This window comes from Solenopsis invicta, chromosome 1, assembly GCF_016802725.1.
Source record: "Solenopsis invicta isolate M01_SB chromosome 1, UNIL_Sinv_3.0, whole genome shotgun sequence".
Lineage (NCBI taxonomy): Eukaryota > Metazoa > Arthropoda > Insecta > Hymenoptera > Formicidae > Solenopsis > Solenopsis invicta.
The window spans coordinates 32,050,923-32,074,629 of record NC_052664.1 but is presented as its reverse complement, the minus strand read 5'-3'; the positions used below and the strand labels follow the sequence as shown (position 1 = coordinate 32,074,629).

Genomic DNA, 23,707 nt, shown 5'->3' with positions numbered 1-23,707 from the left:
TTGAATTATATTCATCGTTAATTTAAATATATTCATATTTTAATGCAATAATGCAAGAAAATTACGAATAGTTATATTTTGCGATTGTAAGAATGTATTCAGTGATAAAGTAATTTTTAGTAAATAGATTATTAAGTGAATATAGAAAGTAAGTTTCATATTAATTTTTAAGGAAGAAATTATACTGCAATTTTTATAAGATGCTTTTAAAAAATTGTTAAGAAAATTATTGATGCTATTTTGAAATTAAATTTTAATGAATGTAAAATTAGCAATTATCTAAATTTTTTTCAATGCAATTTCAGTTTTACTTAATTCTTAAATTTAAGTTAATTTTAGTACCTAATTTGTTTTTTTTTGCAATATATATATATATATATATAATAATATATATATATATATATATATATAGAAGAAAATGTTTTTTAAGAAATGTTATTAAATTTTTCATATGAAAACAGAAAATCTCTGAATCAAAATAAATCACTTAATCTAACGGAGCGCAATATATTTAAGAACTTAAACTGTCGATTTGACGATATCATATGACATCATATGAATATTGCAATTTCCCTCAAATGGAGAAATGTTACGTATACTGTGTGGAAAGATTTTGTTAGAAATTTTGTTGGGAAAAAAAATTGATACTTGATTTATTATATCTAATGGCATTAGCAAAGTGTTAACATAAATAGATGAAGTTATTATTTAAGTATATTTCTAATCGAGATGTCGAGAGATCTTTTTATATGAATTTTGTAAAAATATATGAGAATATAAATCTTTTTCGTTGAAATTTATATTTCGCATACATGTACTCATAGATAAAAAGATGATTTAAAAGTAAACTTGTTTTTGTGTTGATGTGTTAAAATTTTAAAAATTATATATATATATATATATATATATATATATATATAAAATAAGTAATTTTGCAGTTTTTGTCCACAAATGTATATACACTATACAAATTAAATCATAAATGAAATTATAATTAAATCTGTTCCAAGTCTTTAACTGATTTTTAAAAAAATCATGCCACGCATATACAAGAATTGAAAGTGTAAAAAGCTACAACTCGCACAGGTAAGTCAGCAATTTTTGAAAGAAAAAAAAGTAAATATCCTGATATGCAAAGTTGAATAGTAACTATATAAAAGTTAATTAAATAGTAACTAAAGTAATTAAAAGTTAAAAATTAAACAATAAAGGTAAAAAGGTAATAATTTTTAACTTAGCTAATTTCAAATAACTTCATTTTTAATTTTAATTAGTTATTTTTAAAACAAATCTATTTAAATTTGTTCCTAAATTAAAAATGTATCTATATAAAAGAAGAAAATGCATTCCCATATAGAAACAATATTTGTTATTTCGTGTACTAAACTTAATTTACAAATAAAATGTCAAATTTATTTCACGAACTATACTGTAATTGTTTTGTTATTTAGAATAATCTAATATTGAATTCATTAATAAAAAATGAGAATCGTGTGTAAAAGTAATTCAACTTCCGTAAACAAAGTGTTTATGCTATGTGACTTCGTATACGAATATTATTAAAGTGCAACTGAGACGCCGCTCGAAATAGAATGAACGGAGAACGGTTAAAAATACTTTGCGCTTCTGCTTAGTCGTCGATGTCCAGTCGTTCCGGTTAACAGTGGTTCTTCGATAAAAGTGTTTTTATTTCAGTTGAAAAATAACAGATATATCCTTTCTGGTACATTATTGGCACAAACTATTTATGATCAGCATGCTATAAATTAAAGAAATTATTAGAAATATTACCGTTAAAACTTTTCATACAGTTTTAATAATTCGAGAATACAAATGTTAAAAGTTATTATTCAATGATATTATCTAATAAACAGTAACATTATATTATCTATTATAATTTTATACTCGACAATATAAATGTAATGTAATACACAATGTTGTATTTAAGCTACATTTTATTGATTATAAAATTACAACTTTGGTGTCATGTCACTGTCACTTAATATTTATTGCAGTTATATACTATTAATATGGAAAATATATAATATATGTAAAATCTATTTTCATCTATGATTTATAGCAGTATATGTATATCGTAATATAGCCTGGATATTGCATTAGAAAGACTCTAGCGCGATACGTTTTATTTACTTGGATAGAGAGCGTAATGTAGTAAACAAAAGAAGAGTATCAGTCATCTGTTTTCTTTTCAAGTCAACGTCGACCATCTAAATTTTTCTATTTTCTTCGTGATTCAATGTTACCGCGTTTAATTGGTCGTCGCGATTAAAATTACAAACATCCTTGTAGAGAATAAGAAAAAGGGAGATGTCTAAAGTAGAGAAATCAGATCTCACAGCCGGTGGAGATGCACCTCCAATTGAAGCAACGAAGATCGATTGCGCTGACAATACAGTCCCAGTTATCGATGTGAAAAGCACCGATGTAGCGTCGGAAGATGCACCTACATTCGTGGAAGAAGTAGCAAAAGAGGTATTAAACGCAAAGACTGAAAGCGAGCGAACAGTAGAGGTGGTAGCAAATGATGCGAACATACCTGGTGGAGAAGAAGTAATTAGTCCAGATGCACATACTGCAGAGATTACCAATGTAATCGTAGAGATCGCTCATGCAGCTGCGGAGGACGATGTGAAACGAGCCGAGGCGCAAAGATCCGTTGAAGAGGCTAATGATTCTGCGATTGCTCTTCAAAGTGAAGAAACAACGCAGTCAAAATCTGCCAGTGAAGAAAAGGTGAGAGCAAAATCAATAAATAACTGGTAGATTTTACTATTTACTAATTAGTATTTATCAATCACTCTGCTGTGTCTAGACCGATACGTCAAAGCAAAATGCAAGAGGTAACAATGCAACGTACATATCCAGATTGGAGGCGGAAGTGCGGGTGAGAAAATCTTCTGGAAGCCCGGACCCCTGTCCAAAAAGAATCGAATCATCTCGGCTCGATAAAGAAGTTAAATCTCCTCGTTTTCAGTATAAAATTTTAGTTTCTCTTACGGAGTTTGGTGTCTTTTTGCGTTTTTGCTGTACCTCTTTCCACAGAGTTAATGCTAAAACAAATACAAAACAATGACAACATCTTTTATTTCTAATTATTATATATTTCAAGCATTATTGGTTTTAAAAAATCTTATTAACATTCTATAAAAAATTAAAAGTTAACTTCGCGAGAGCAGAGTCTTGCCATTCCTCGTATACTTTATATTAACGATGCTGCAGAATTTAATGTCCCTTTTATGATTAATAGAAAAGAACGAAGGAGCGCGACAGTTACCGAAAGAAGTTTGAAGACACGGAGACGAAACTAGCCACTTTACAAGAATCTTACGACGCGATAATGAGTCACGGCAGTGATGAGGATACCCTACAACAATCGGTGGAGCAATTGCGCGGACAATTGGTACAAACGGCATTGATGTACGAGGAACGTAATCGCGTGGTCGCGAATCAGGAAAATCAGATCAATGCTCTGAACAATCAGGTGACCTCGTTGAAGGAGGTGGTATCGATCACGCGGGATCTGCTGCAGATCCGTAACATGGAGGTGAAACAGCTGCAAGCAAGTGATCTCATTCTTTTTCTATGTTATAATATAAATCCTTATACTAGTATTAAATCATTGTATTAAATTAATAGTATTATAAGTTGATCAATTTTTATTTATCTATTTTGAATATTAGCTTATAGTCAATATGCTTTTAATAAGTAATTAATCACTAATTAATTTAATCTTTTGAGCATTGTTGTTAATGCTTAAATAATAATAAAAACAAGGGAAAGATATTTCAAACAAGATTTAGCTTGAAGAGATTTTGCATTCATAATTTCTCTCTCATTTATTTCTTCCTTCAAGCTATCTTCTGGCTTTTTAAGAATAGGAAGAAATTCATGAATTTTGAAAATTTTAGAACTTCTCAGATAACAATGTGTCTGTATTGTTGCTGGCATGTTAATCGCAATCATATTATGTGTTGCTATTAAAATTGCAGCAACTGAGTCCAACATTTGTTGGCAAATTGATGCCTTCACAAGATAACAATTTTCAACCGCAACTTACTAACAACCGGCAACTTTGAAATCGTTATCATCAAAATTTGTACTGTTGCCATTATACTACATAATAATTTATTCGATTATACAATGTTGTTATATTGCAAAACAAGGTAACTTGTCAAGTAACTTGACAAATTGCCAGCATCATCATAAACTATCACAGATTTTGCTTAGACATATTTTGTTATCTGGATCGTACATACAGTTTAAATAAATTTCTTCCAATATTTACCTATTCTTTTAAAAAGATCCAAAGTGTTACATGACGTCATCACTCACAATGTGTATCGTTAGATTGAAAGATTATTGTATGTACATTGCAGGCTGAGGTCGATAATATGGAGAAGAAGATCTCAGAGGAACGCGATCGGCATAATACGATGATTAGTAAGATGGACGCGGCGATGCGACTCAACGCCGATCTCAAGAAAGAATATGAAACCCAGTTATCTCTGTTTCAAAGTCTTCGCGAAAAATACGGCGAGAAAATTACTCTGCTAGCCAGAGAGAAGCAAGCCCTCGAAACGGCCGCCTCTGCACCTGAATGAAGATAACGCTTTTGCATGTTTTCAATGAGATTAATAAATGTATTTTATTAATGTCACATAAATTCTTTTTTATCTTTCCGTTATCTACTGTGTATTAATAAAGACGATGTTTTCTTCGTAGCCATGGATTTTTCCCAATAATGTAATCATAGTCAATCCCGCCAGTATTCGAAGAACTAATATTTCAACAAACGATGAGCTTGCATCTTGAAAATTTGTGCAGTAGATACATAAATATTATTCATACAGATAAACTGCGCATAAAATATTGTTTATGACTAGAATATCTATAATCTACATTTTAATTAACAGTCAACGAAAAATTGGAATGAACTTTGAAGAAATTTATTCTCGAAATCAGTTTTAAAGAATTAAAATTTCAAAATATTAAACTCTTAAAATGGTTAGAATGGCAACTATTTGATTTTCGATATTATACTTTTGTCAGTCTTAAACTAACTTCTATGAAGAGAAAATAAAAGCATAAATAAAATTGAGCAATGAAACAGGACTCTGTCTACTCTGGCTACTTATTCTTAGATCATTCATGTTCTATTAAATAAATAACTGCAAAATTGTCGTTTTTTTATCGTATGTTTTGCGTCAATATCGTGTCAAAAGGGTACTACGCAGATATGAATAATACGAAGAAATGATTTAGCAATTAAAGTTATATAAAACTGCGTTATCAATTTATGGTAGTGAAAAAATGTTATTACCGATATTATAAAAACCAACTCGAAGAATTTACTCCTCGTAATTTGTCTTGAAAGTGACCATTGACTGGTGAAATCATAAAGTAAGGAAATATTATCGTTAAAAAAAATAAATGAATTAATTGTAATTCACTTTATAAAGTTGTGAACTTTTTTATGATAACAATCGTTCAAGAAGAAAGAATAAGTTTTTGAAAACTTTTGAACTCTACCATCTTCATTTTTGTTATATTTACAATTTTATCTTTAAGCACGTAGAAATTAAATTTATTAATATATTCGATAATGTGTTTTTCTAGTATTACTTGTCATAAAACGTCATTTTTTATAACGTGATATAAAATAGAGAAAAAGATGAAAACGTTGACGATATGCTTACTTGCATTTTGCATTGTGGTAGTATCCTCGAAGCCATGGATATCCGATACGCATGAGGTCAGTCTATATAAATTAACTCCCAAATCATTATTGATAATTGCTGCAATACTATAATAAATAAATGTTAGTTTCACATGTGAATTAAAGAAATATTTAAGTATTTAAATAAAGAAAAAATATGTATCTTCTTTTTAATTTAACAAAACAAGTATGCTAAAGACATACCAAATAAGAAATATCTGTTTTAGTTTCTTCCAAGACACCGTACATTCAGATTTCCTGTAAGTAGAATAAGTTGACAATAGATCGATCAATTTTAAGACCACAGTAGTGCATCTAAAAGAAGTTGGCAATAACTTAACCAGATAACATATTCGAATTTATATATATATATATGTATGTATGTATGTGTGTATATATATATATATATATATATATATATATATATGTATATATATGTATGTATGTATGTATATATGTATATATAAAGTAAATTCTAAATTAAACTGTATATGTATTCTTATCTAGAGTGTAAACCACTTGATGAGCTATATGAGGCGAAGCAAAGTAAATCAAATAGCAAAAGTCGACAAAATCGAAGACAACATTGTGCCACCAAAAATTGAAATTACACCGACAATTAAAATTAACGAAATAATAGACATGCCTGAATCAATCCCGATAGAAAATCAAGTCGAAACTGTAAGTTTTAAGACATATATGGACTCCTTATTTATTATTTTCTTATTCGTGCCATGTGTCAATGTGATAAGTTTAACATATTTAATTGTTTATGCTTTTTTTATTACTAAACTTAATTATAAGATATTTTATTTATATTTTCATATTTAGTCGAGAACTACGAATAAAACTATCTGATTTTTTTCTTCCAAGATTTCTAATGAAATTAGAAAATATACATATACGTATAAGATTTGAATAAAATTAATCTACATTTTTTTGTAATTGTTCTAAAAAAGCTAAATGTTGGTTTTATTAAAATATAATGCACATAGAAAAAACAGAATATAAGACTTCAACTTGATGTCAAATATAATATGATAGAATATTTTGCTATAATTTTCTCTCGCATTATTAGAAAGAAATAGTTAATAGTAAATGGAAAAGAATGAGCAACACGATTCTACAGCTGTATGAATTTATACGTTTGTTATTTTCCAGTGATTTAATCATACTAATTAAGGAGCAAAAGAGCGAAGAGATTTGTCAGCCCAAATACAAGTAGTTGTGATAATTACTAGAAAATAAATGTTTACTTATGGATTGAAAAATATTGACACGTTATGTAAAAAAAATATATATATGTATCAATTAGTAATAATAAAAATATTGTATAAATATAATATGAACTAGTAATAGTAAAAATGATACATATGAATACATCAATGATAAAAAAATAATATATAAACTTAATTAACAACAAACAAAATCAATCATCACTTGTAAGAAAAAATATTAATTTAGATGATTTACATTGAGAGAACAATGTTTATAATCGAATATCATGTATATTATTAATAAATTGCAAATGTAGTAAACAATTAATAAAATTTTTGTAATAAATTTTCTGTATTCAGAGTGTCAAAATAAATTTTAAAATAAAATAAATTTTGTATATTATATCATTTCATCATTCTGAAAGGTAAATCTGTATCGAAAAGAGCGCCTCATATAAGTTTCCGTGGTGTAGTGGTTATCACATCCGCCTAACACGCGGAAGGTCCCCGGTTCGATCCCGGGCGGAAACATTTTTTTTTTTTTCATTTGAAGAACCATTTTTTATTATCTGTTAATACAATTGCTATAATAATATATAATTAGTGCAATTATTCTATATCAATTAAAGATTTATTAAAAAGTTTAAGTAAATTTTTAACTATTAATATTTTTAACTGTGCTTGTGCTTTGAAAAGCTATTGAAAATGATCAAATTGAAGAAATAATTAAAATTAAAATCGTAAAATTAGTGAAAGAGAAAGAAAAAATAATAAAAAAAAAATCAAAATAAACTTGAGAATTAAATGTATAAATATTGACATGTATTGTAAGAACAACAGATAGAAATATAAACGTTAAAAGATATGATTTATTTATAATTATAAATGTAAAGGGACAACGCTATATTTATAATTTATACCTCGTGATTTATTTATTTGCGTTTATGCCAGAGTCACAATAACAGGTGCTTCATCGTCCGCTTCTTCGAGTAAATTCGAAAAGTCCCACAGAAACGTCGTAGTCAATCGGCCCTGCAAACGCTTCGCATATGTTTTCAACCGACCGTCCACCTCGGAATTCGACTCGATATTACCGAATAGCTTGCACAGATTGCGATACACGAAATTATTGCTCGCCACGATGTCGCAGAACACGTCTTCCGGCACGTACGATAATTCTACTTCCAAGGTTTGTAGAAATTCCATATAGATAGAGTGATATTGTAATATCGCGTTATCCGCGCCACAAATTAATGATACAAATTTCTTCCATTGCTCGAAGGCGTCTAAGCTCTGACCAGCTAAGAAACAGATGAACGTCAACTGCATCTCCCCGATAATCTCGACAGGCCTAAAAATTTGCGATTATCTTTAAATGTTTTCAAAATTTGTTTTTTCTACGAATCACATTTCCTTTCCTTTTTGATTCTCATATTTCAATTCTGGACTTACTGTCGTAATTTTTTTAGCATGGTATCCAAGACATAACTGGTATCAAGGGAATGTCGCGTTATCTCGCTTGGAGTCGCATTGTCAGGATAATGCTTATCCGGTATTTCCGTGAGCCTGAGTTCGGTACCGGGTTTTGGTTTCAGATCCGGTAATAATTCCTCCTCCTTGTCCTCCATTGTGAGCCTACCGGTTCTCCTTCGTCTGCTGTCGGGTTTTTTGCCACGTGGCCTAGAAGCGTCACTGCAGTTCTCCAATTCCAAGGCAGATCGCACATAACTGAAATACAAACAAATCAATCACTAGATAAACAATGCAAGTAACAAAATCTCATTTTTGGAGAATTGAAAGAAACTGTTTTGTTTTTACAACTGCAGTACTAAAAATAGCTAGAAATATGTAAAGAATGCTTCATTAAATAAATAAAGATAGCAAGTAATAATTAAATCAAATTTTTTTTTTTATTTGTACTTATGTTTGTCAATAAAGTAAGCATTTTTGTACATATACAATAGTATTTTTTAATTAGGAAATTCTGTAAATGTAATGACAAATTCTTCTAAAAATGTAAAAGATATGATCGAGAACTATATCAAACAGATTTAAATTGAGACAATGACCATACCAGTCAAAAGTAAATCTTAGTGCTCAATAATAATTTCCTAGAATTCCTGAATTTACAAACATTTACAAGTTTCCCTAAACTACTGGACTTTAAAATGCAGTTGTTAAGTAGAATCAGAAATATAAATCACAAATTAAATTGCTAGTCAATTTAATAATTTTGATAGCTACAAGCAATTTTCTATGATTCTTCTTATCCTAAAAAAAAATACTGTAAAGAATTCTTCTAAGAATGTTACAAAATAATAGAGTGTATCCTAAGATATTTAATTTTACTGTTAAAAATAAAAAATTCATAAAAAAATTCCTCTAATATTGAATTTCAATATGCTAAAATGATTCGTTACTAAGTATTTTTACAGAGTGTATTGTAAAGAAAATATAATCACTGTTTTTCAGTATTTCTCATGTGAATGACAATTTCATAGATTTGATGTCTAAGAAAGGAGTACCTAATAAATATTTGACGTTTAAAGGAAATTGTGTATCTACCTTCTTTAATTTTGCAGTCCACTGAAATATTATTTTCAACAAAATATGACTTATTTATCAAATAATCAATTTAAATGTTCCAACAGTTATACATTAGCTTCAAGTTTTAAAAAGACAAGACTTGTGTCTTACCTACCCACATAATGGCGAGCATCTCATTATGATAGATGTAGTGATCCTATTCGTTAATTTTGTCCATGATTTTAACATCTCATATGGATATGGTCCTAAGTACCTGTCCACTTCCTTTATGTTGTCCCTCAACCTCTGAACTGTCTCTTCAGGTACAGCTGTTCAAAGATCTCATGTAAAGTATGAATACAGGTTTTTGCACTATTAATAATTTTGATCACTTACATTCAGAACTGATATCTTCTTCCTTGCTATCCCATCTTTTCACTAAGAATTCACTCTTCTGGAAGTTGTGGAAAAAACCAACTCTAGGCGCCAATTCGCCAAATTCGTTCACCGCACTATAAAAATAAATACTGGATTATTCAATGAATCCAACACATGTATTTGCATATACGAGAAGCATCTTTACAATTTGATATCACAGTGTAAAATTTGGAGTTACTGGGACTCATGTATTACCAATAATGTACAAAGTGGATTCCAGGGGGTATCATCTTGATCCCCTTAAAATTCGGTCCTACAGTCCAGGACTTTATGTCAATGCCGATGTCAGTGCCCGATGGTACATCTAGCAAGATCAGCGTGGCACCTTGTGTCAATAGAGCTTGCGCTACGTTTTGATCCATTTCCATTTTGCGTCTCACAATATGTTTATTACAAACGCGTTTATACAGTCAGCATAAATCCTCCGAGTAAACACCGTATTGTTGACATAACAATAAGATTCAGTGACAGCCACGTTAATACGTAACCTTTTTCACTCGTCCTCAATGTCCTTAATGCACAAGCATTTCGAGACACAAAATATTAATTTGTATTAAAGACAAATGTTTAACACGGTGCACTGAACCTCGAATGAAACGCAGCAATTCTTCGTCATTACGTATTATTAATTAATTCCCATAAATAACATCTTGAATAATACATTCAAACAGAATCTAGTGATTGACAAATATTTTTCGCGAGCAGCGATACCTGTGGCCACATTTCGAACTTCTTTGGCGCGATATTTCTTTAGTCTGTACGGTCTGTATCTTCTAATCTGCGACATCAAGTGAATTTTTTAATTAATCAATTAATCATTAGGCGCAAATACAATTTTGTTCAGTAAAAGCTGTACTTGCGCATAATGCGATTGATTAATCAGTAAATTAAAAAAACTCGCCTATCTTTACAATTTTTTTTCGGAAATGGAAATTTGACAATATTCTAAAAATTTACAATAATAAAGCACAAAGTGCGCACTGAAATAAAATAATAAATTATCCATAATTCCTATATTAATGATAAAATACTTTTTTCGACATTTTTGATAGTCACGTTGATATAATATGTAGTCATTTCATGTATTCACATAAACATGACATTGTTTTATATATAGAAAAGCTAAAACAAAAAATATAATTAAAAAATAATTTTTCAATGGTTTTATTCAATTTTTTTTAATTATCCACCAGTTCTCTGAGGTCGTGCAGTAATACATTTTTTCGTATCACAATCACTGCTAACATAAGTTAAAGATGGCTTGAAAGAAGAGCAAAAACGTTCATAATACATTTTAATTTCAAAAAGTAATGAGTATATTATTTTTGCGCAAATCATGCTTGACTCGTACACTTTTTAATTATTTTTCTTTGCCAGTTTCACGAGTTTTATTTTATATTTTTTAATGATTTATTTTTATATAAATTTACAAATATTTTAAAATATACTAATAAGAAAAGAACACCTTAATTAAAATTATTAAAATGACTGAGGTCGGTATTATAAGTTTCAAAAAACACATACTTGTATGTTGCTTTTGTTACAGAAATGTAAAACGTAATATAAACTATATTTATATCGAATCTCTTCTTTAAATCTAGAGTAATTGAATGTTTAAATTATTAATGTTCTAACGATATTTGTTAATATAAAAATACATATCAATTACAGAAAAATAAATTATTATACTACTAGTAATCTCTTAAAATATTCACTCTTATAAAAAGAATTATATGAAACAGTATTAAAACAATTCTTATGATAATTATCACTACAAATTTTCATCGTCAGATATATCAGATACTTTAGGTAAGGCGAGAGGCAAAAAATTCTTGTAATCTTCATCGAGAGTTTCATCGAAAATAAGTTTTGGGACTTCTGGCAAGAGCAAGGTTTTTGAAGCTAGAGAAAAAAAACAAATAGTTGATAAGCAAACTTATAAATATCAAGTAATATTAAGCTTCATACCTGATACAATCACATTCTCTTCGCAAGGCTTTATGTTTTCTTTCTCTTTAGAGAGCAGATCTTTAAATTCTTTTTCTACAGTCTCAATGTATCCATAATCTGTATAAAAAATTTATAAAAGGGTTTATTACAGATCTTAACAGCATAAATTATTTTTATCAAATAAAGATAAATATTCACATACCAAAATCATGCTGATCGTCATGCCAATGTAACAATTTTTCTGGTATAGGAAGCTTTTTGATATTCTTAGGAGGCAATGGCTTCTTAAAAATACCATCATTTAATTCCTTTTTTGTACATTTATTAGTCGTATCCTTTAGAACAGACTCTTTAAATTTAGATGACTGTGCAATCAGCTTCTACAAAAAAAGAGAAATCAATAATTTGTAGTGGATAAAAATTTTAAATACTTTTATGCTTATTTCCACCTGTGTAGATTAATTTTAATATAATTTACTATTTATTTTTTAATGTTTAAAACTAAAAAGATAAAGTTAAACTAAAATCAAAATTAATCTACAATGGTGGAAATCGACATTAATCTTCTAAAAATTTTTTAAAACTTGAAAGAAAATTTGTTATAAATGGATGTTATAACATATGTATGTTTTCAATATATATTGAACATACATTTAATATACACTAAAAATAAAATAAAATACATTAATAAAAATAAATTTTACTACCTTTGCTGGTGTTTCTTTTCCTGGAGATATTGGACGTCCACTGCTATCAATTTGCGTTACTTTCAACTTTGAACTATCCTGTTCTTTATCATGAACATTTTTCTTGATTGAATGTATACTAGATATATTCATATCAGAGTTAGATCTTATTGATAGTCCCTTTGGTTTTGTGCCTCCCATTGTCTTAACGGAATTTAATCTAATCTCATGAGATGTTTTAGATCGTGCAATAGGTTTTATTTGACCTACAAATACAACTCAATACATTATACACATTTGTGAACATTTATATTTGTTGTCAAATATAATGATAGGTGGTCTGCTTTTATAACTGGACTATTATACGCTCTATATATTTAAAGTTAAATATATAAATATATGTTTGGCAAAAGCAAAAAGTTTTAGTGCAGTCCAGTACAGCAATAAGAAAATTTGTATTTCTTACATATTATAGTAAAACAATTTTCTTATTTAAACTAATCGTAAGATTAATGTTTGTTAGAATGTTCCTCAATTTTGTACAATAATTCTCTTTTTCTTTCTTTGTCTATTCACATGTACCAAAATCATATTATGTGATTATATTTAATATTTTTAATCTAATTTATGTAAACTGTATCCAAAATAAAAATATAGAGACCAATATATATTTTGCAGTGTAAAAAATAGCAATTGCAGAAATACATATTTACCTCCATCAGACTCGGCGAATCCGCCCAACAAATTAAATATGTTGGACATTTTGCGACTGTGTCAATATCTATTATCAGCAATTCTCACTTGCAATTATTTTATAAATCCGTGCACTCAATCTTTTAATCAAAGATGTAGGCGCGAATGGGCGCGAAGTAACCTCAACTTGCCTCAAGTCGTTCTGTGCTCAACATTTAAAAACAAAAACAACCGTTTATTTCCGCACGCGCAATAGCAGCAACCGTTTGATTTGTTTGCGCTATGTTCACTAAAAGGATAGATAGGTCGCAAAACCTAAAGAAAAACAGCCATTTTGGCCACCATCCGTCAGAGAAATCAACTACGAATGGCGCCATTTTAAAATAATCTGTTCTACAATCTGATAATTATAAAATTAATGTTTTCATACTAAATATGTATAAATATATATTTATAATTATAATTAAGTGTTAGAATTAATAATTTAATCTAGTAAATATAAAAGAGTGTTGGTGCTGTATGAAATAAGCTAACGATACATGTTCAATATGATTTCTATATCGTTGCTATGTATTACATATGTGTCACTTGTCTTATGTCTGTCATCAAGATCGTGCGTGTTCTGTATACGTTCTTTTATATTCTCTATAGTGTAATTCGTTAATTAAATAAATCAAGAATTCCAACATTAAGTCAATCAAAATGTTAAGGCATATTTGATTGATTTTTTGATTATCCGCTTTGTTATTTGTTAGTTATATTTCTCTCAAACATTTTCAAAATGTAGTTTTTATTTTTTATGTATTTTACTTAATATAAACAGTTTAATCAAATTGATAAAACATAATGTTTACGTAACTGGAATTTAAAAAGATTCAAGGAAATTTTCCAATGATAACAGATATATGACAGTTCTAAAATGTAAATTGTTTTGCAATTTCTAAAAAAAGATTAAACTGTATACGTAAGATAAAAAAATTATATTTTATGTTTAAAAAAAAATTAACAAATGATAAGCAAAGTGGATAAAATATAAATTTTTACATACGCAACTAAATTTAAAAGCTTTAGAAATTTTTCAACAATAATAAATAGCAATTGTAAAATCAATTTTCTTATAAAAAAATTATATATATATATAATTTTAATTTTTTAATTATATATATATATATATATATATAATTAAAAAATTAAATTATATTTTAAAAATGCAAGAGAGAAAAATAATTAATGATTGAGGAACCAAAAAAAAAACTCTCAATGTTTACACAACTGAATTTGCAACATTCGGGAGTTATTCATTAGCGATAATAAATACAAGATAAATGTATTTTCTTCTCAGACTGAAAAACAGATCGCAATTGAATGAGCTGTCAATCGTGTGGAAGGATTACTTTTAGAAAAACGATCGCTTTAACATAAGTCTCATGTAAAACAATATATATATCTTTATTGATAATATACTTTATTAAAAGAGACAATGTGTGCACTGTCAGTAGCAAATATTTCATATAGACAAATCATTCTTTGAGATGTATACTATATATTTGTATATGAATATAATGACCTACTGCGCATGTGTTGCCTATGTAACATATAAGCATCATACAAAGGCCATTATAATAACAGAAAGCTACCAACTGCTTACATTGGAATGCTTTAAGACAGATCTGTCCAATTATCGGAGTCGAGCTTACGTGCTGCCAATTGGATAGATCTGCTTGAGGAGAAATCTGCATGATAAATCATTTATGTGTATATATATATACAATTGTTTACTACATACACATAGACGAAAGAATACATTTCGGAAAAAATAGTGTAGACAACTGCATAAACCAAAACATCGTTTGAAACGCAATAAAAATTTAAATATAAACAAATTAATTTTTTCTTTTCCGATTCACAAGAATGATAGATTGTTGGAGACACTCTGTCTGATTCGAGCACTTTCTCCTTTCGTCTATGCGTAGCGCAATTAAGTTAAACGCTTATAAATGCTAAGTTATTATAAATAAATCTTTGAGCTTTTTCCGCAAAAGAGAAATGATTTTTTTTTAGCTACTGTCTAAATTTTTTGTTCACGTTTCGTTTCCCGTAATCTCCAATCTTTTTTATAATCTATATTAAAACGGTTTGTCAGTCTCTTTCGCATATCGCCGAATTGTAGATAGTTTCTTAGGTATGAAGATCAACAGTAGCGCCTCCTTTCCCTTTTCAGCTTTGTTCAAGCCATTCTGATACTCTGGATAATTTGAAACACGGCTGCAACAAACAATGTCATGTTCTTAATTGAAGTGTACTTTATGGAACAATAAAAATATATAAATTTTCAACTAAACTCTTCTCAGTACATTTTTGTTTTTATACAAAAAAAATACTATAAATTACTGAAATTTAGTACATGTTACTTATTTCAAATATTTCGGAAGTTTATACATCTGCAAATCTATCATAAGCATCAAATTTATTTAAATTATATTCTGAATCTTAATAATTTAATACTACAATGAAGAATATTGAGTTGAAAATTTGATTTGCTCATTAGTCTAACTTTTCTTTGATAAAATTATATATTTTTTATAAGAGTATAAATTATTTTTTAAATATATAAGTTCTAAAAATTTATCATAAGTCCATTTTAAAACTATTATCAAAAGAATATTATTTGTTAAAAATAGTTGTTACTTAAAAGCAGAAAAGTAAATTAAGTAATTGCTTTTTCTAGCAAAATCGATAGTTTCCTGTGTGTGGCTTCTTTTCTGCTTCAGTTATGTCACATCTGCTGCTCTGGCATGTGCATACATAGAATAAAAATATTTTTGGCCTACTTTTAGCTTATTTTACTACATTTCATTATAACAGAGTGAAGAGTAAAAAATAAACATAAAGAATAGGATGTTTGTTTGATCTCATATGTCAAGGATAGGAAAACTCAATTTTTCCATTGACGCATCTAGATTGTGACAACTTACCAGACCCACACACGACAAAGAGGAAGAGAGCTAAGAGCCAAGGTCCAACTGGAGATCCCTCCTCTTGCGATTTCTAGCAATAACAAAAGTTGATGTTTAGCTACAAACATGAGTATCAGGTGACAGATGGAACGCATATACGGAAGGAAGTATCGGATATGCGCCAAATGTATCTCCTTGAGTAAACAGAATGGACACATGGATAAATGTGTATCGGATACTTGTCAGCAATATTTTTGTTTAATGAACGTTATGGCAAAAACGTTGTCAATACTAATTCAACATTTATTACAGATACATTTTCACGTTAAAACTTTATATTCTTTACATATGGTAGACCTTTTGACCTGTTAACACATGCGAGATTCTTTCGTCACAAGGTTCGATCGTTCGTTGCGAGACGCTAGGTAACCGACAGTTCTGCAAAGACGACGGGAGGACGGACGTTCGAATAAACGTTCAACGTTCCATCTGACACCGGTCTGCCAGGAGTAAGCGACCGTCTATAACCTCAATATGTCGAAGTGATAGTCACGTAATTGTTCTCACGGTCAAATCGAATCGTCGCGACTTTTTATCCCCGATATAAGTACGTCAAATCTTTCTGTTTCATTTATTTCGAGCCTCGTCCATATGTCATTTCCTCAAACGTCATCGAAAAGTGTGACGGACCTCCGTAAAAATGTCCCTGTCAAACGTCCAGACCGCGACGAGACGCGATCCGCGGCGATTTTACGCTCGCAGCGAGAGCCACGAGACCGCTACTCTCGCAGGAGGCCCGGAGATTTGGAAAATCGCGACCGGCGCGGCGACTAAGGCGGCGAGAACTCACCGTCGATTTGGGCACGTTTCCGCGTAACGTGATGTTCTTCGTCGCCTTCTCGTTCGCGATGCGCATCCGCTGCTTCGGTGCCATCGTCACCGCCCGTGCGATTCCCTCGGCGAGAGTACAACAGAGGAGATGAAGGAAGAGCTGCCCGACAGCACACCGTATGCGAGCGTACGTGTACGTCCGAGCACGTCCGAGAAGCTGCGTCCGCGGCGTCCACGCGCGTTGTTACGTATCCCCGTACATCCCCGTATCCCCCGCGACGTTCAGCGACGTTCGCCGACGTATGCGCGGTGTGTGACACGTGAAGCTGCGCGACAGTCGACAGCCCGCTCCCTCGTGCCACACTGTCACCACCGTGCTCAATTGAGCGAGTTCTTTGCGCTCGCCTTTGCAGTTGACCTCTTTTTCCTCTCGATAACAACCGCGATATTTATTTTCACGCGTTACCATGCAAATGTAAGAAAATAACAGATGAGAAAACAAATAAAAATATATTAAACGTTTATTTGAGTTGGAGGATGAGCATCCGCCATATCACGGCGGGAAAATTTTGATTTTTTTATTAGAGGACGAGATGGGTGTCATTGTTAAAAGATAGTTTGTTTTACTTTCAGAATTGAAATATTGATCAAAATTTGGACTTTTAATACACAAGATATCATTATTGTTAAAATAATCGTGTTAATTTATAATTGAAGAATTAATTAAAATTCGATTTTTTTAATAGAGGATGAGGTATGCATTATTATTGTTAAAATAATTTGTTTTATCGTAGAATTAAAATATTGATCAAAAGTTTGGCTTTTGATACACAAAAGTGAAATGTCATTGTTATGATAATCATTTTCGTTTACAATTAAAGAATTGATTAGAATTTAATTTCTTTTAAATAGAGAACGAAGCATGTATTATTATCGTTGAGATAATTCGTTTCAGTTTAAAAAATTAATTAAAGTTTTATTTTTTAAATACATGAAAACCAGACATTATTACTATTAAAACAATTTACTTTACCTTAGAATTAATTTAATGTTTATTTTAATTTTTTAAATATACGAGATCAAAACTTATCACTATTGTTAAAATAATTCGTTAATAATTTTGATTTTTAAAATAGTTCATGATATGTAGTAGAATAGTTTGATATTTTGAACATGCAATGCAAGAAAAAAAATGTCTTTTGCGTCTTTTATTGTTTATTAAAATATACGAAAATTACGAGCGAGATATAATCTTTTATCTGATCTACGTACTTTAAAGAATAAATACATTTGAAAGTATCAAGAACTGTCTAATATATAAAATATACAAAATAGCGTGAAATTCTTTTAACATTGATAAATGTTATAAAAACTTGTTTTAATATTGAGAATTTAACAGAATGCATAAAATAAAATTTCAATGACAAATCTGTGCTTGGAGTGCAGAAAAAGAAAAGCGAAGCTGCGATCGTTGTTGTATACGTAGAAATTTTATATTTTTTTCAGAATCACTACATCTAACAACAAATCGTTTATTTTCGAAGACTCCCACCAACATTAGTCTCACTGAAACGTAATACTCTCATCGTTATATCTTTTACTCGAGTACCTATTTCTAATTGTGTTTGCGGAATTAACTTCTCGTCTCTCAACGGTGATTTTTTGTATGGTGCGGGTGAATGCCCGCCTGTGGAAGAGAATCGTGAGCGTGGATTCATTCGCGAATCCTACAAACAAAAATTCAAATGTAAAGAAAGCACAATGCGGACGAGATCATGATGCGATTGTCGTATCGCAAGCAAGATCTTACATTGGCATTGTACTTCACGATTCTTACTCCTTTCTCTTTGAACCATTTAGCTTAAGGATAAGGGCTTTCCGTTGATAACGAAACGTGTAATTGGCAAACTGACTCGACAATCACAGAATCAGAAAATTATCTAAGTCACAGTTCAATTCACAGTTTGCGTATATCAACGAAAGAGTCTCGTAAAACTATGAATTTAATAAATTATAATGTATTAATGCTTTCACGTCTAATTTATCGCAAGTTTAATTATAATTTTCAATTATTGCAACATTCTACTTCGAGTCTTCAAGAGTCAGGAAAAATTATTTTACATCATAATCTTTTTATGCTTCATTGTCCGAGCTGAAGTGTCTAGATAAAAGAAAAACAAACCAAAGTTTCTTGATTTTTGTACAATTCGATCAATTTTCTGTGCCATTCGCAAGCGAGACACATATGCGATAAAAAATGATTGCGACCATGCAATTATATTTTATGTATGGTATGTACATATAAATATATATGTATATATATGCATGATTATTACAATTTATCGACATACTTGGATCAATAAAAAAATGTACTACAACGTTAAATTTACACGATTGCAGAAGTTTTGTTTATAATAGCTCGGACTCATAATAGGATTCGACTAACACTTACAATTATTACTTTATTATTGACAGATGACTGCATTTGCGACACGCGCACGTGTTTTAGTACAGTAGGATCCGTTTACAGCGTATCTTTATCTTGCGTAATAGCGAAATACACAATTGGAAAAAGAAAAGGACAAATGAATGAATATAAGATGGAGTCGTCGTTCGAATAACGGTAGACACGTGACGGCGTGAGTTCCGTTGGAAGAGTAATGATACGTTCAAGGACACACGTCGTTCCGTTTCTAGAACGGACATTAAGTCAAGCTGAAAAATAAGAATCGCACTTTCGAGCGACGTGACGGACAGCCGCTTTGTAGCGAAATAAAGTATTTCATGTACGAAATGAAGCATACGCTTCATTTTGTCAAGAGCAGCTAGTGTCGCGCGCGCAATTTTAGGAATTACATCGTACAATCCACGATGCGAATACTTCAATCAGTGACTCTTAATCTATCTTGACCGTAGAATATATCTTTCGCACGAATGCGTTGGTGCCGATGTATCCAACCGTTCCGCACATAATACCCAGGGCCAAGCTAAACAATGCCATGTAGCCGAAATAAAACGCCGTTTGGAAGAGACCATACATTCTGTGAAAATAAAACATCAAACAAATGTAGGTGGAATTTTATATATTCGCTATCGAAATATTTACATAAGAAGCATCTACTCACTTAGTCTTGAAGAAGAAGTAGTAAAAAGAATAAATGTAAACGTAGCCGGCCGTCGAAGCCGCTGCAAGAAAACTCGTCCATTGCCTACGGATTATATTTATGTTACATTAACAAAGGCAGGATATAGATAAATATATACTCACAAAAATAATTGTTCGGATATAGATTATTGAGAGATTATTTTGCTCAAATTCACACTAAATATTATAATCTTACTGAAAAAACTCGATTAGAAGTGAAAACTCTTGCTAGTGACACATATCCATCAGAAACAAATTTTGTGTTAAAAAAATTCTCTGATGTGTTATTAACAAAATCAGATTGAAAGATGTAGATTTAAATAAAATTACAACAAAGCACCAATTTTACTTTATTTCTATTTTTACTTGTTCTTACTTAAGTCTGAAAATATGTGTAAAATTGTGATGGAATAATATTAAATAAGTAAGATGATCTTATATATAATCACGAAACTAATTGTCTGAACATATAAGATATTGGGCGTTTACTTTATATTACACATCAAAGGCATACTTTTGATAAAAATACCCTGGCAAGAGTTTTCACTTCCAATCGTATTTTTCCATATGTATATATGAACTTACCATCGATAGTCTTCGGCATTCAGTAAGAAATATGTACATACGATAGTAACGCATACTGTTACTATCATGAGAATAACGAATACTAATAACATAAAACCGTAGACGTAATAGATCTTGTACGCCCAAAATGAGGTAAAGACGAAGTACCTAAAAGCGTTAACGAACGTGATAAATGACATCAAATAAGTAATTTAAGATACCAATAAAGTAATTTCGTACATCTCAATGAAGATCGAACCGAAGGGTAGGATTCCGCCGAGCATTATGATTACTAATGGTTCCATGAACCATTTCTTCTCGGGTATTGGTCGAGGCACTGCGTTTACGCGGCACGGTGCGTCCGGTGTCCCAGCGAGATTACGGCCTAGAATGGTACCTACCAGTGTCAGCGGTAATATCACAAATATGCAGATACATGTTACCGCAACCTGCGCAGATACAATTGATGTAACCATGTTAACATAAATTGAATGCAATTACACGCAGCGGAAACGATCAAATATGCGGTTACGAACCATGGATCCGAAAGGTATCGCTCTACTGGCATGGTAATACATGGCGATAAAATTGATGAAGAAAGCGGTACCGCAGACCATGAGCGGTAGCATAAAAGCGCTGAGGATCATTTGTTTGATCCATACGCGTCCGCCCATCCGAGCGTACAGTCCGCCACCCGCATAACCGTTGATTGGCGACGTGGCGGCATATACAAATATCGCTGTTGATAACATTGAACCTCGCTCGGTATAAAGCTCGCCCAGGATAGCGAAGACAATTACGCTCAACACTACCACTGTGACCTTTACGTACAAAAATAAAGCTACTTGTAATTTTTATTCTTTTACTTCAAGGAATTAAGATGTTGAACCGTTATATGAGATGTATATACCTGGTAGCCTGCACCTATGAGAGCTGAGAAGAGCATAGCATGACTCGCAGGCCTAAATACATCTCCATGTACTTGCTTCCAACCGTACTCATCACCCAAATCTCTTTCCATATCGTCCATTTCTTCATCTCTGCTATATCTGGCATAATCCTTTCTCAAAGTGCGCATTAAAATCATTGAAACGAGTCCAACGAGGAAAATCACCATCATGAAGCTGTTAAAAATGCTAAACCAGTGTATCTGAAAAAATTTAGTTTATGTAATATACACATATACGCACCATCACTGTTTATATTTTTATTCGTTATTTTAAGAAGCAAAGTTGCTGTAAAACTTACTCTATGTTGAAAGAAGTTGGGATCTAGATATTTATCAAATCTATCCTCAAATTTAATATTACTCTTCTTCCAATTGACTTCATAGCTAAAAGATATACGTGCGCCCAGCTGCAGCTTCACTCTGTTGTCACTGGTCAGATTAACATCCACTATTTGTTTACCGTTGTATCCAATATCAAACTTTTTATGTGCCCAGATGTAATAATCTGTCAACAAAATTGTTCTTTCTCCATACTCCAGGATTGAACTTCTGGTATGGTTCATCTTTTCTTTTTTTCACGTTGAAGAAAAAAAAAGAAAAGATAAACCATGCAAAAAGTTTAGTTTTAAAATGTGCAAAAAGAACAAACCTGGAATTTCATCACTTTCCACTTCTCCCACAACACCTGTAACACAATGATTAAAATGTCAGGTTTTGCTGAATAAATACCTGCAAATGAGAAGCATTTGTGTTAATTACCCCATATTGGTAAATCATCAATGTACATTTGATACCAATACTGATTCTTTATCGCATATGCAAATGCTTTCTGGCTTTCTTCGTTTAAACTTATCTGGCAGTATTCTGTCTTCGAGATATCCTCTGAAACATGTCATTAAACTTTCACAATTTTGTACTTTATATACATTTCATTGAACAATATTGATTAAGTAATTATATCCAAATCATCAGTTATAAATATATACTTTATATATTAGGTACATAAATATGTACCTTTGAATTCGATATCTAAACCACTAAACTTCAACTCGATGCCCTGCAATGCCTCTGCTAGAGTCTCGTGATAATGATTGATGACATTCTTGGTGCCTGTACAAAAGGGTAAGGAATAATAGGAGTACGTCTCCTGACGATTGTGATAGGGCCCTACGGTGCTCATCCATAGTACAACTTCGTCACCATCCTCGTACTGGAAAACAAATAATACATCTATATTTAAGATATTCTGAACATTCGAGCTAATCCACGTTGCATTTCGAGCCATAGCATTTCGTTAAGGAAAAGAATCGAAGAGTTGCAATGCGATTGGTACGAAGCTACATTGTGGACACTCGTCAAGATTCATTGGTGACAAAGTGCAATGATAAACGATTTTTTCCCTATAAATATCAAAGAGAACTGATATCATCGAATATTCATCTAAACGCAAACAGACGGAGAGACGGAGAAAGATAGCGGCGTAAAAAAAAAGGGATGTGTCCGCGGCGCAACATTTGGCCTTTAAATGCCAACAGCAGGTCGCGGCAACCTGACATTCCGGAGGCCGTTTCCGGAGTGAGCGACGGCGGTGGTGGCGGCGGCGACGACGACGTCGTCAGCGGGGGTATACTCACGACGTGGTTGTGCTCGTCGGCGCAGGCCAACGGCGCGAGGAGGCCGAGCGCCAGAAAGCAGAGCAACTGCCGTCCCCGACGCATGTTCGTCTGTTCCTGTGAACGGCGAGGCGCGCCGACCGGCCGGGCGCCCTTTACGCGTACGCACGAACGAGAGGAGATCCCACCAGCGAGACGCGTCGACGACGGACAATCCCCATATAGATTTCGTAATGTGCCGTGCGCGTAAGCGGCTGCTAGCAGTTGACAACACAGGCGGGGACACACACGGCGACGGACGGACACGTATCAGCAATGCCGGAACGATGTATTCAGATGTATTATGCACACTGCGGCCGTAGATACGCGCTGTCGACCGAGGGGCTATTCGTCTCGCCTGC

The 23,707-nt window shown here is 31.6% G+C and overlaps 5 protein-coding genes, 1 long non-coding RNA gene and 1 other non-coding gene across 8 annotated transcripts; 2 read left to right on the top strand and 5 right to left on the bottom strand.

The window, feature by feature from the left end:
- Window positions 1-1,434: 1,434 nt before the first annotated feature.
- On the top strand, window positions 1,435-7,024 carry LOC105198629 (leucine-rich repeat and coiled-coil domain-containing protein 1). 2 transcript variants are annotated; one of them, XR_005575827.1, is made up of 9 exons: window positions 1,435-1,723; window positions 2,311-2,754; window positions 2,834-2,974; window positions 3,269-3,580; window positions 4,398-5,421; window positions 5,638-5,773; window positions 5,965-5,997; window positions 6,245-6,418; window positions 6,899-7,024. XR_005575827.1 is itself a non-coding variant. In XM_011165404.3 (4 exons), exons 1-4 carry the CDS (start codon window positions 2,329-2,331, stop codon window positions 4,620-4,622), a joined length of 1,035 nt encoding a protein of 344 aa, XP_011163706.1. In that variant the 5' UTR covers window positions 2,295-2,328; the 3' UTR covers window positions 4,623-4,742. The 2 variants fall into 2 exon arrangements, 1 of the variants encoding a protein (XP_011163706.1); XM_011165404.3 differs by lacking the exons at window positions 1,435-1,723; window positions 5,638-5,773; window positions 5,965-5,997; window positions 6,245-6,418; window positions 6,899-7,024 and having other exon boundaries at window positions 2,295-2,754; window positions 2,834-2,905; window positions 4,398-4,742.
- LOC113003736 lies at window positions 1,990-4,445 on the bottom strand. The gene is made up of 4 exons (XR_005575851.1): window positions 4,307-4,445; window positions 2,879-3,071; window positions 2,558-2,737; window positions 1,990-2,464 (listed from the first exon to the last, which is right to left on the bottom strand). It is a non-coding gene; the product is annotated as an uncharacterized LOC113003736 (long non-coding RNA).
- Window positions 7,025-7,412: 388 nt separating the features above from the next.
- Trnav-aac lies at window positions 7,413-7,485 on the top strand. The gene has a single exon. It is a non-coding gene; the product is annotated as a tRNA-Val (tRNA).
- A 316-nt stretch (window positions 7,486-7,801) lies between these two features.
- Window positions 7,802-10,758, bottom strand: LOC105196416 (protein AAR2 homolog). Its single transcript, XM_026134401.2, has 5 exons — window positions 10,114-10,758; window positions 9,877-9,992; window positions 9,656-9,809; window positions 8,407-8,682; window positions 7,802-8,305 (listed from the first exon to the last, which is right to left on the bottom strand). The coding sequence occupies exons 1-5, from the start codon at window positions 10,284-10,286 to the stop codon at window positions 7,897-7,899; spliced, it is 1,128 nt and encodes a 375-aa protein (XP_025990186.1). The 5' UTR covers window positions 10,287-10,758; the 3' UTR covers window positions 7,802-7,896.
- A 663-nt stretch (window positions 10,759-11,421) lies between these two features.
- LOC105198628 lies at window positions 11,422-13,545 on the bottom strand. The gene is made up of 5 exons (XM_011165401.3): window positions 13,268-13,545; window positions 12,576-12,820; window positions 12,071-12,248; window positions 11,887-11,985; window positions 11,422-11,820 (listed from the first exon to the last, which is right to left on the bottom strand). The coding sequence occupies exons 1-5, from the start codon at window positions 13,314-13,316 to the stop codon at window positions 11,690-11,692; spliced, it is 702 nt and encodes a 233-aa protein (XP_011163703.1). The 5' UTR covers window positions 13,317-13,545; the 3' UTR covers window positions 11,422-11,689.
- A 1,125-nt stretch (window positions 13,546-14,670) lies between these two features.
- LOC105198627 (stress-associated endoplasmic reticulum protein 2) lies at window positions 14,671-17,373 on the bottom strand. The gene is made up of 3 exons (XM_011165400.3): window positions 17,055-17,373; window positions 16,223-16,295; window positions 14,671-15,512 (listed from the first exon to the last, which is right to left on the bottom strand). Exons 1-3 carry the CDS (start codon window positions 17,136-17,138, stop codon window positions 15,475-15,477), a joined length of 195 nt encoding a protein of 64 aa, XP_011163702.1. The 5' UTR covers window positions 17,139-17,373; the 3' UTR covers window positions 14,671-15,474.
- Window positions 17,374-18,503: 1,130 nt separating this feature from the next.
- LOC105198626 (transmembrane 9 superfamily member 3) lies at window positions 18,504-23,692 on the bottom strand. Its single transcript, XM_011165399.3, has 11 exons — window positions 23,328-23,692; window positions 22,708-22,903; window positions 22,453-22,575; window positions 22,343-22,378; window positions 21,993-22,198; window positions 21,655-21,894; window positions 21,281-21,565; window positions 20,985-21,193; window positions 20,766-20,912; window positions 20,161-20,244; window positions 18,504-20,076 (listed from the first exon to the last, which is right to left on the bottom strand). The coding sequence occupies exons 1-11, from the start codon at window positions 23,409-23,411 to the stop codon at window positions 19,932-19,934; spliced, it is 1,755 nt and encodes a 584-aa protein (XP_011163701.1). The 5' UTR covers window positions 23,412-23,692; the 3' UTR covers window positions 18,504-19,931.
- Window positions 23,693-23,707: the final 15 nt, after the last annotated feature.

Excerpts from the sequence above, each read along its gene's own strand:
- LOC105198629 (XM_011165404.3), top strand. The coding sequence starts at position 2,329 with ATGTCTAAAGTAGAGAAATCAGATCTCACAGCCGGTGGAGATGCACCT. Across the intron at positions 2,755-2,833 it reads AATCTGCCAGTGAAGAAAAG|ACCGATACGTCAAAGCAAAA; the intron begins GTGAGAGCAAAA and ends TGCTGTGTCTAG. Across the intron at positions 3,581-4,397 it reads TGGAGGTGAAACAGCTGCAA|GCTGAGGTCGATAATATGGA; the intron begins GCAAGTGATCTC and ends TGTACATTGCAG.
- LOC105196416 (XM_026134401.2), bottom strand. The coding sequence starts at position 10,286 with ATGGAAATGGATCAAAACGTAGCGCAAGCTCTATTGACACAAGGTGCC. Across the intron at positions 9,993-10,113 it reads ATCCACTTTGTACATTATTG|TGCGGTGAACGAATTTGGCG; the intron begins GTAATACATGAG and ends TTATTTTTATAG. Across the intron at positions 8,683-9,655 it reads AGATGCTCGCCATTATGTGG|TTATGTGCGATCTGCCTTGG; the intron begins GTAGGTAAGACA and ends TTTGTATTTCAG.
- LOC105198628 (XM_011165401.3), bottom strand. The coding sequence starts at position 13,316 with ATGTCCAACATATTTAATTTGTTGGGCGGATTCGCCGAGTCTGATGGA. Across the intron at positions 12,249-12,575 it reads GAAAAGAAACACCAGCAAAG|AAGCTGATTGCACAGTCATC; the intron begins GTAGTAAAATTT and ends CTTTTTTTGTAG. Across the intron at positions 11,986-12,070 it reads TGACGATCAGCATGATTTTG|ATTATGGATACATTGAGACT; the intron begins GTATGTGAATAT and ends TTTTTTATACAG.
- LOC105198627 (XM_011165400.3), bottom strand. The coding sequence starts at position 17,138 with ATGGCACCGAAGCAGCGGATGCGCATCGCGAACGAGAAGGCGACGAAG. Across the intron at positions 16,296-17,054 it reads GAAACGTGCCCAAATCGACG|AAATCGCAAGAGGAGGGATC; the intron begins GTGAGTTCTCGC and ends TGTTATTGCTAG. Across the intron at positions 15,513-16,222 it reads CTTTGTCGTGTGTGGGTCTG|CCGTGTTTCAAATTATCCAG; the intron begins GTAAGTTGTCAC and ends TGTTTGTTGCAG.
- LOC105198626 (XM_011165399.3), bottom strand. The coding sequence starts at position 23,411 with ATGCGTCGGGGACGGCAGTTGCTCTGCTTTCTGGCGCTCGGCCTCCTC. Across the intron at positions 22,904-23,327 it reads CCGACGAGCACAACCACGTC|TACGAGGATGGTGACGAAGT; the intron begins GTGAGTATACCC and ends TTTGTTTTCCAG. Across the intron at positions 20,077-20,160 it reads TACTTCTTCTTCAAGACTAA|AATGTATGGTCTCTTCCAAA; the intron begins GTGAGTAGATGC and ends TTATTTTCACAG.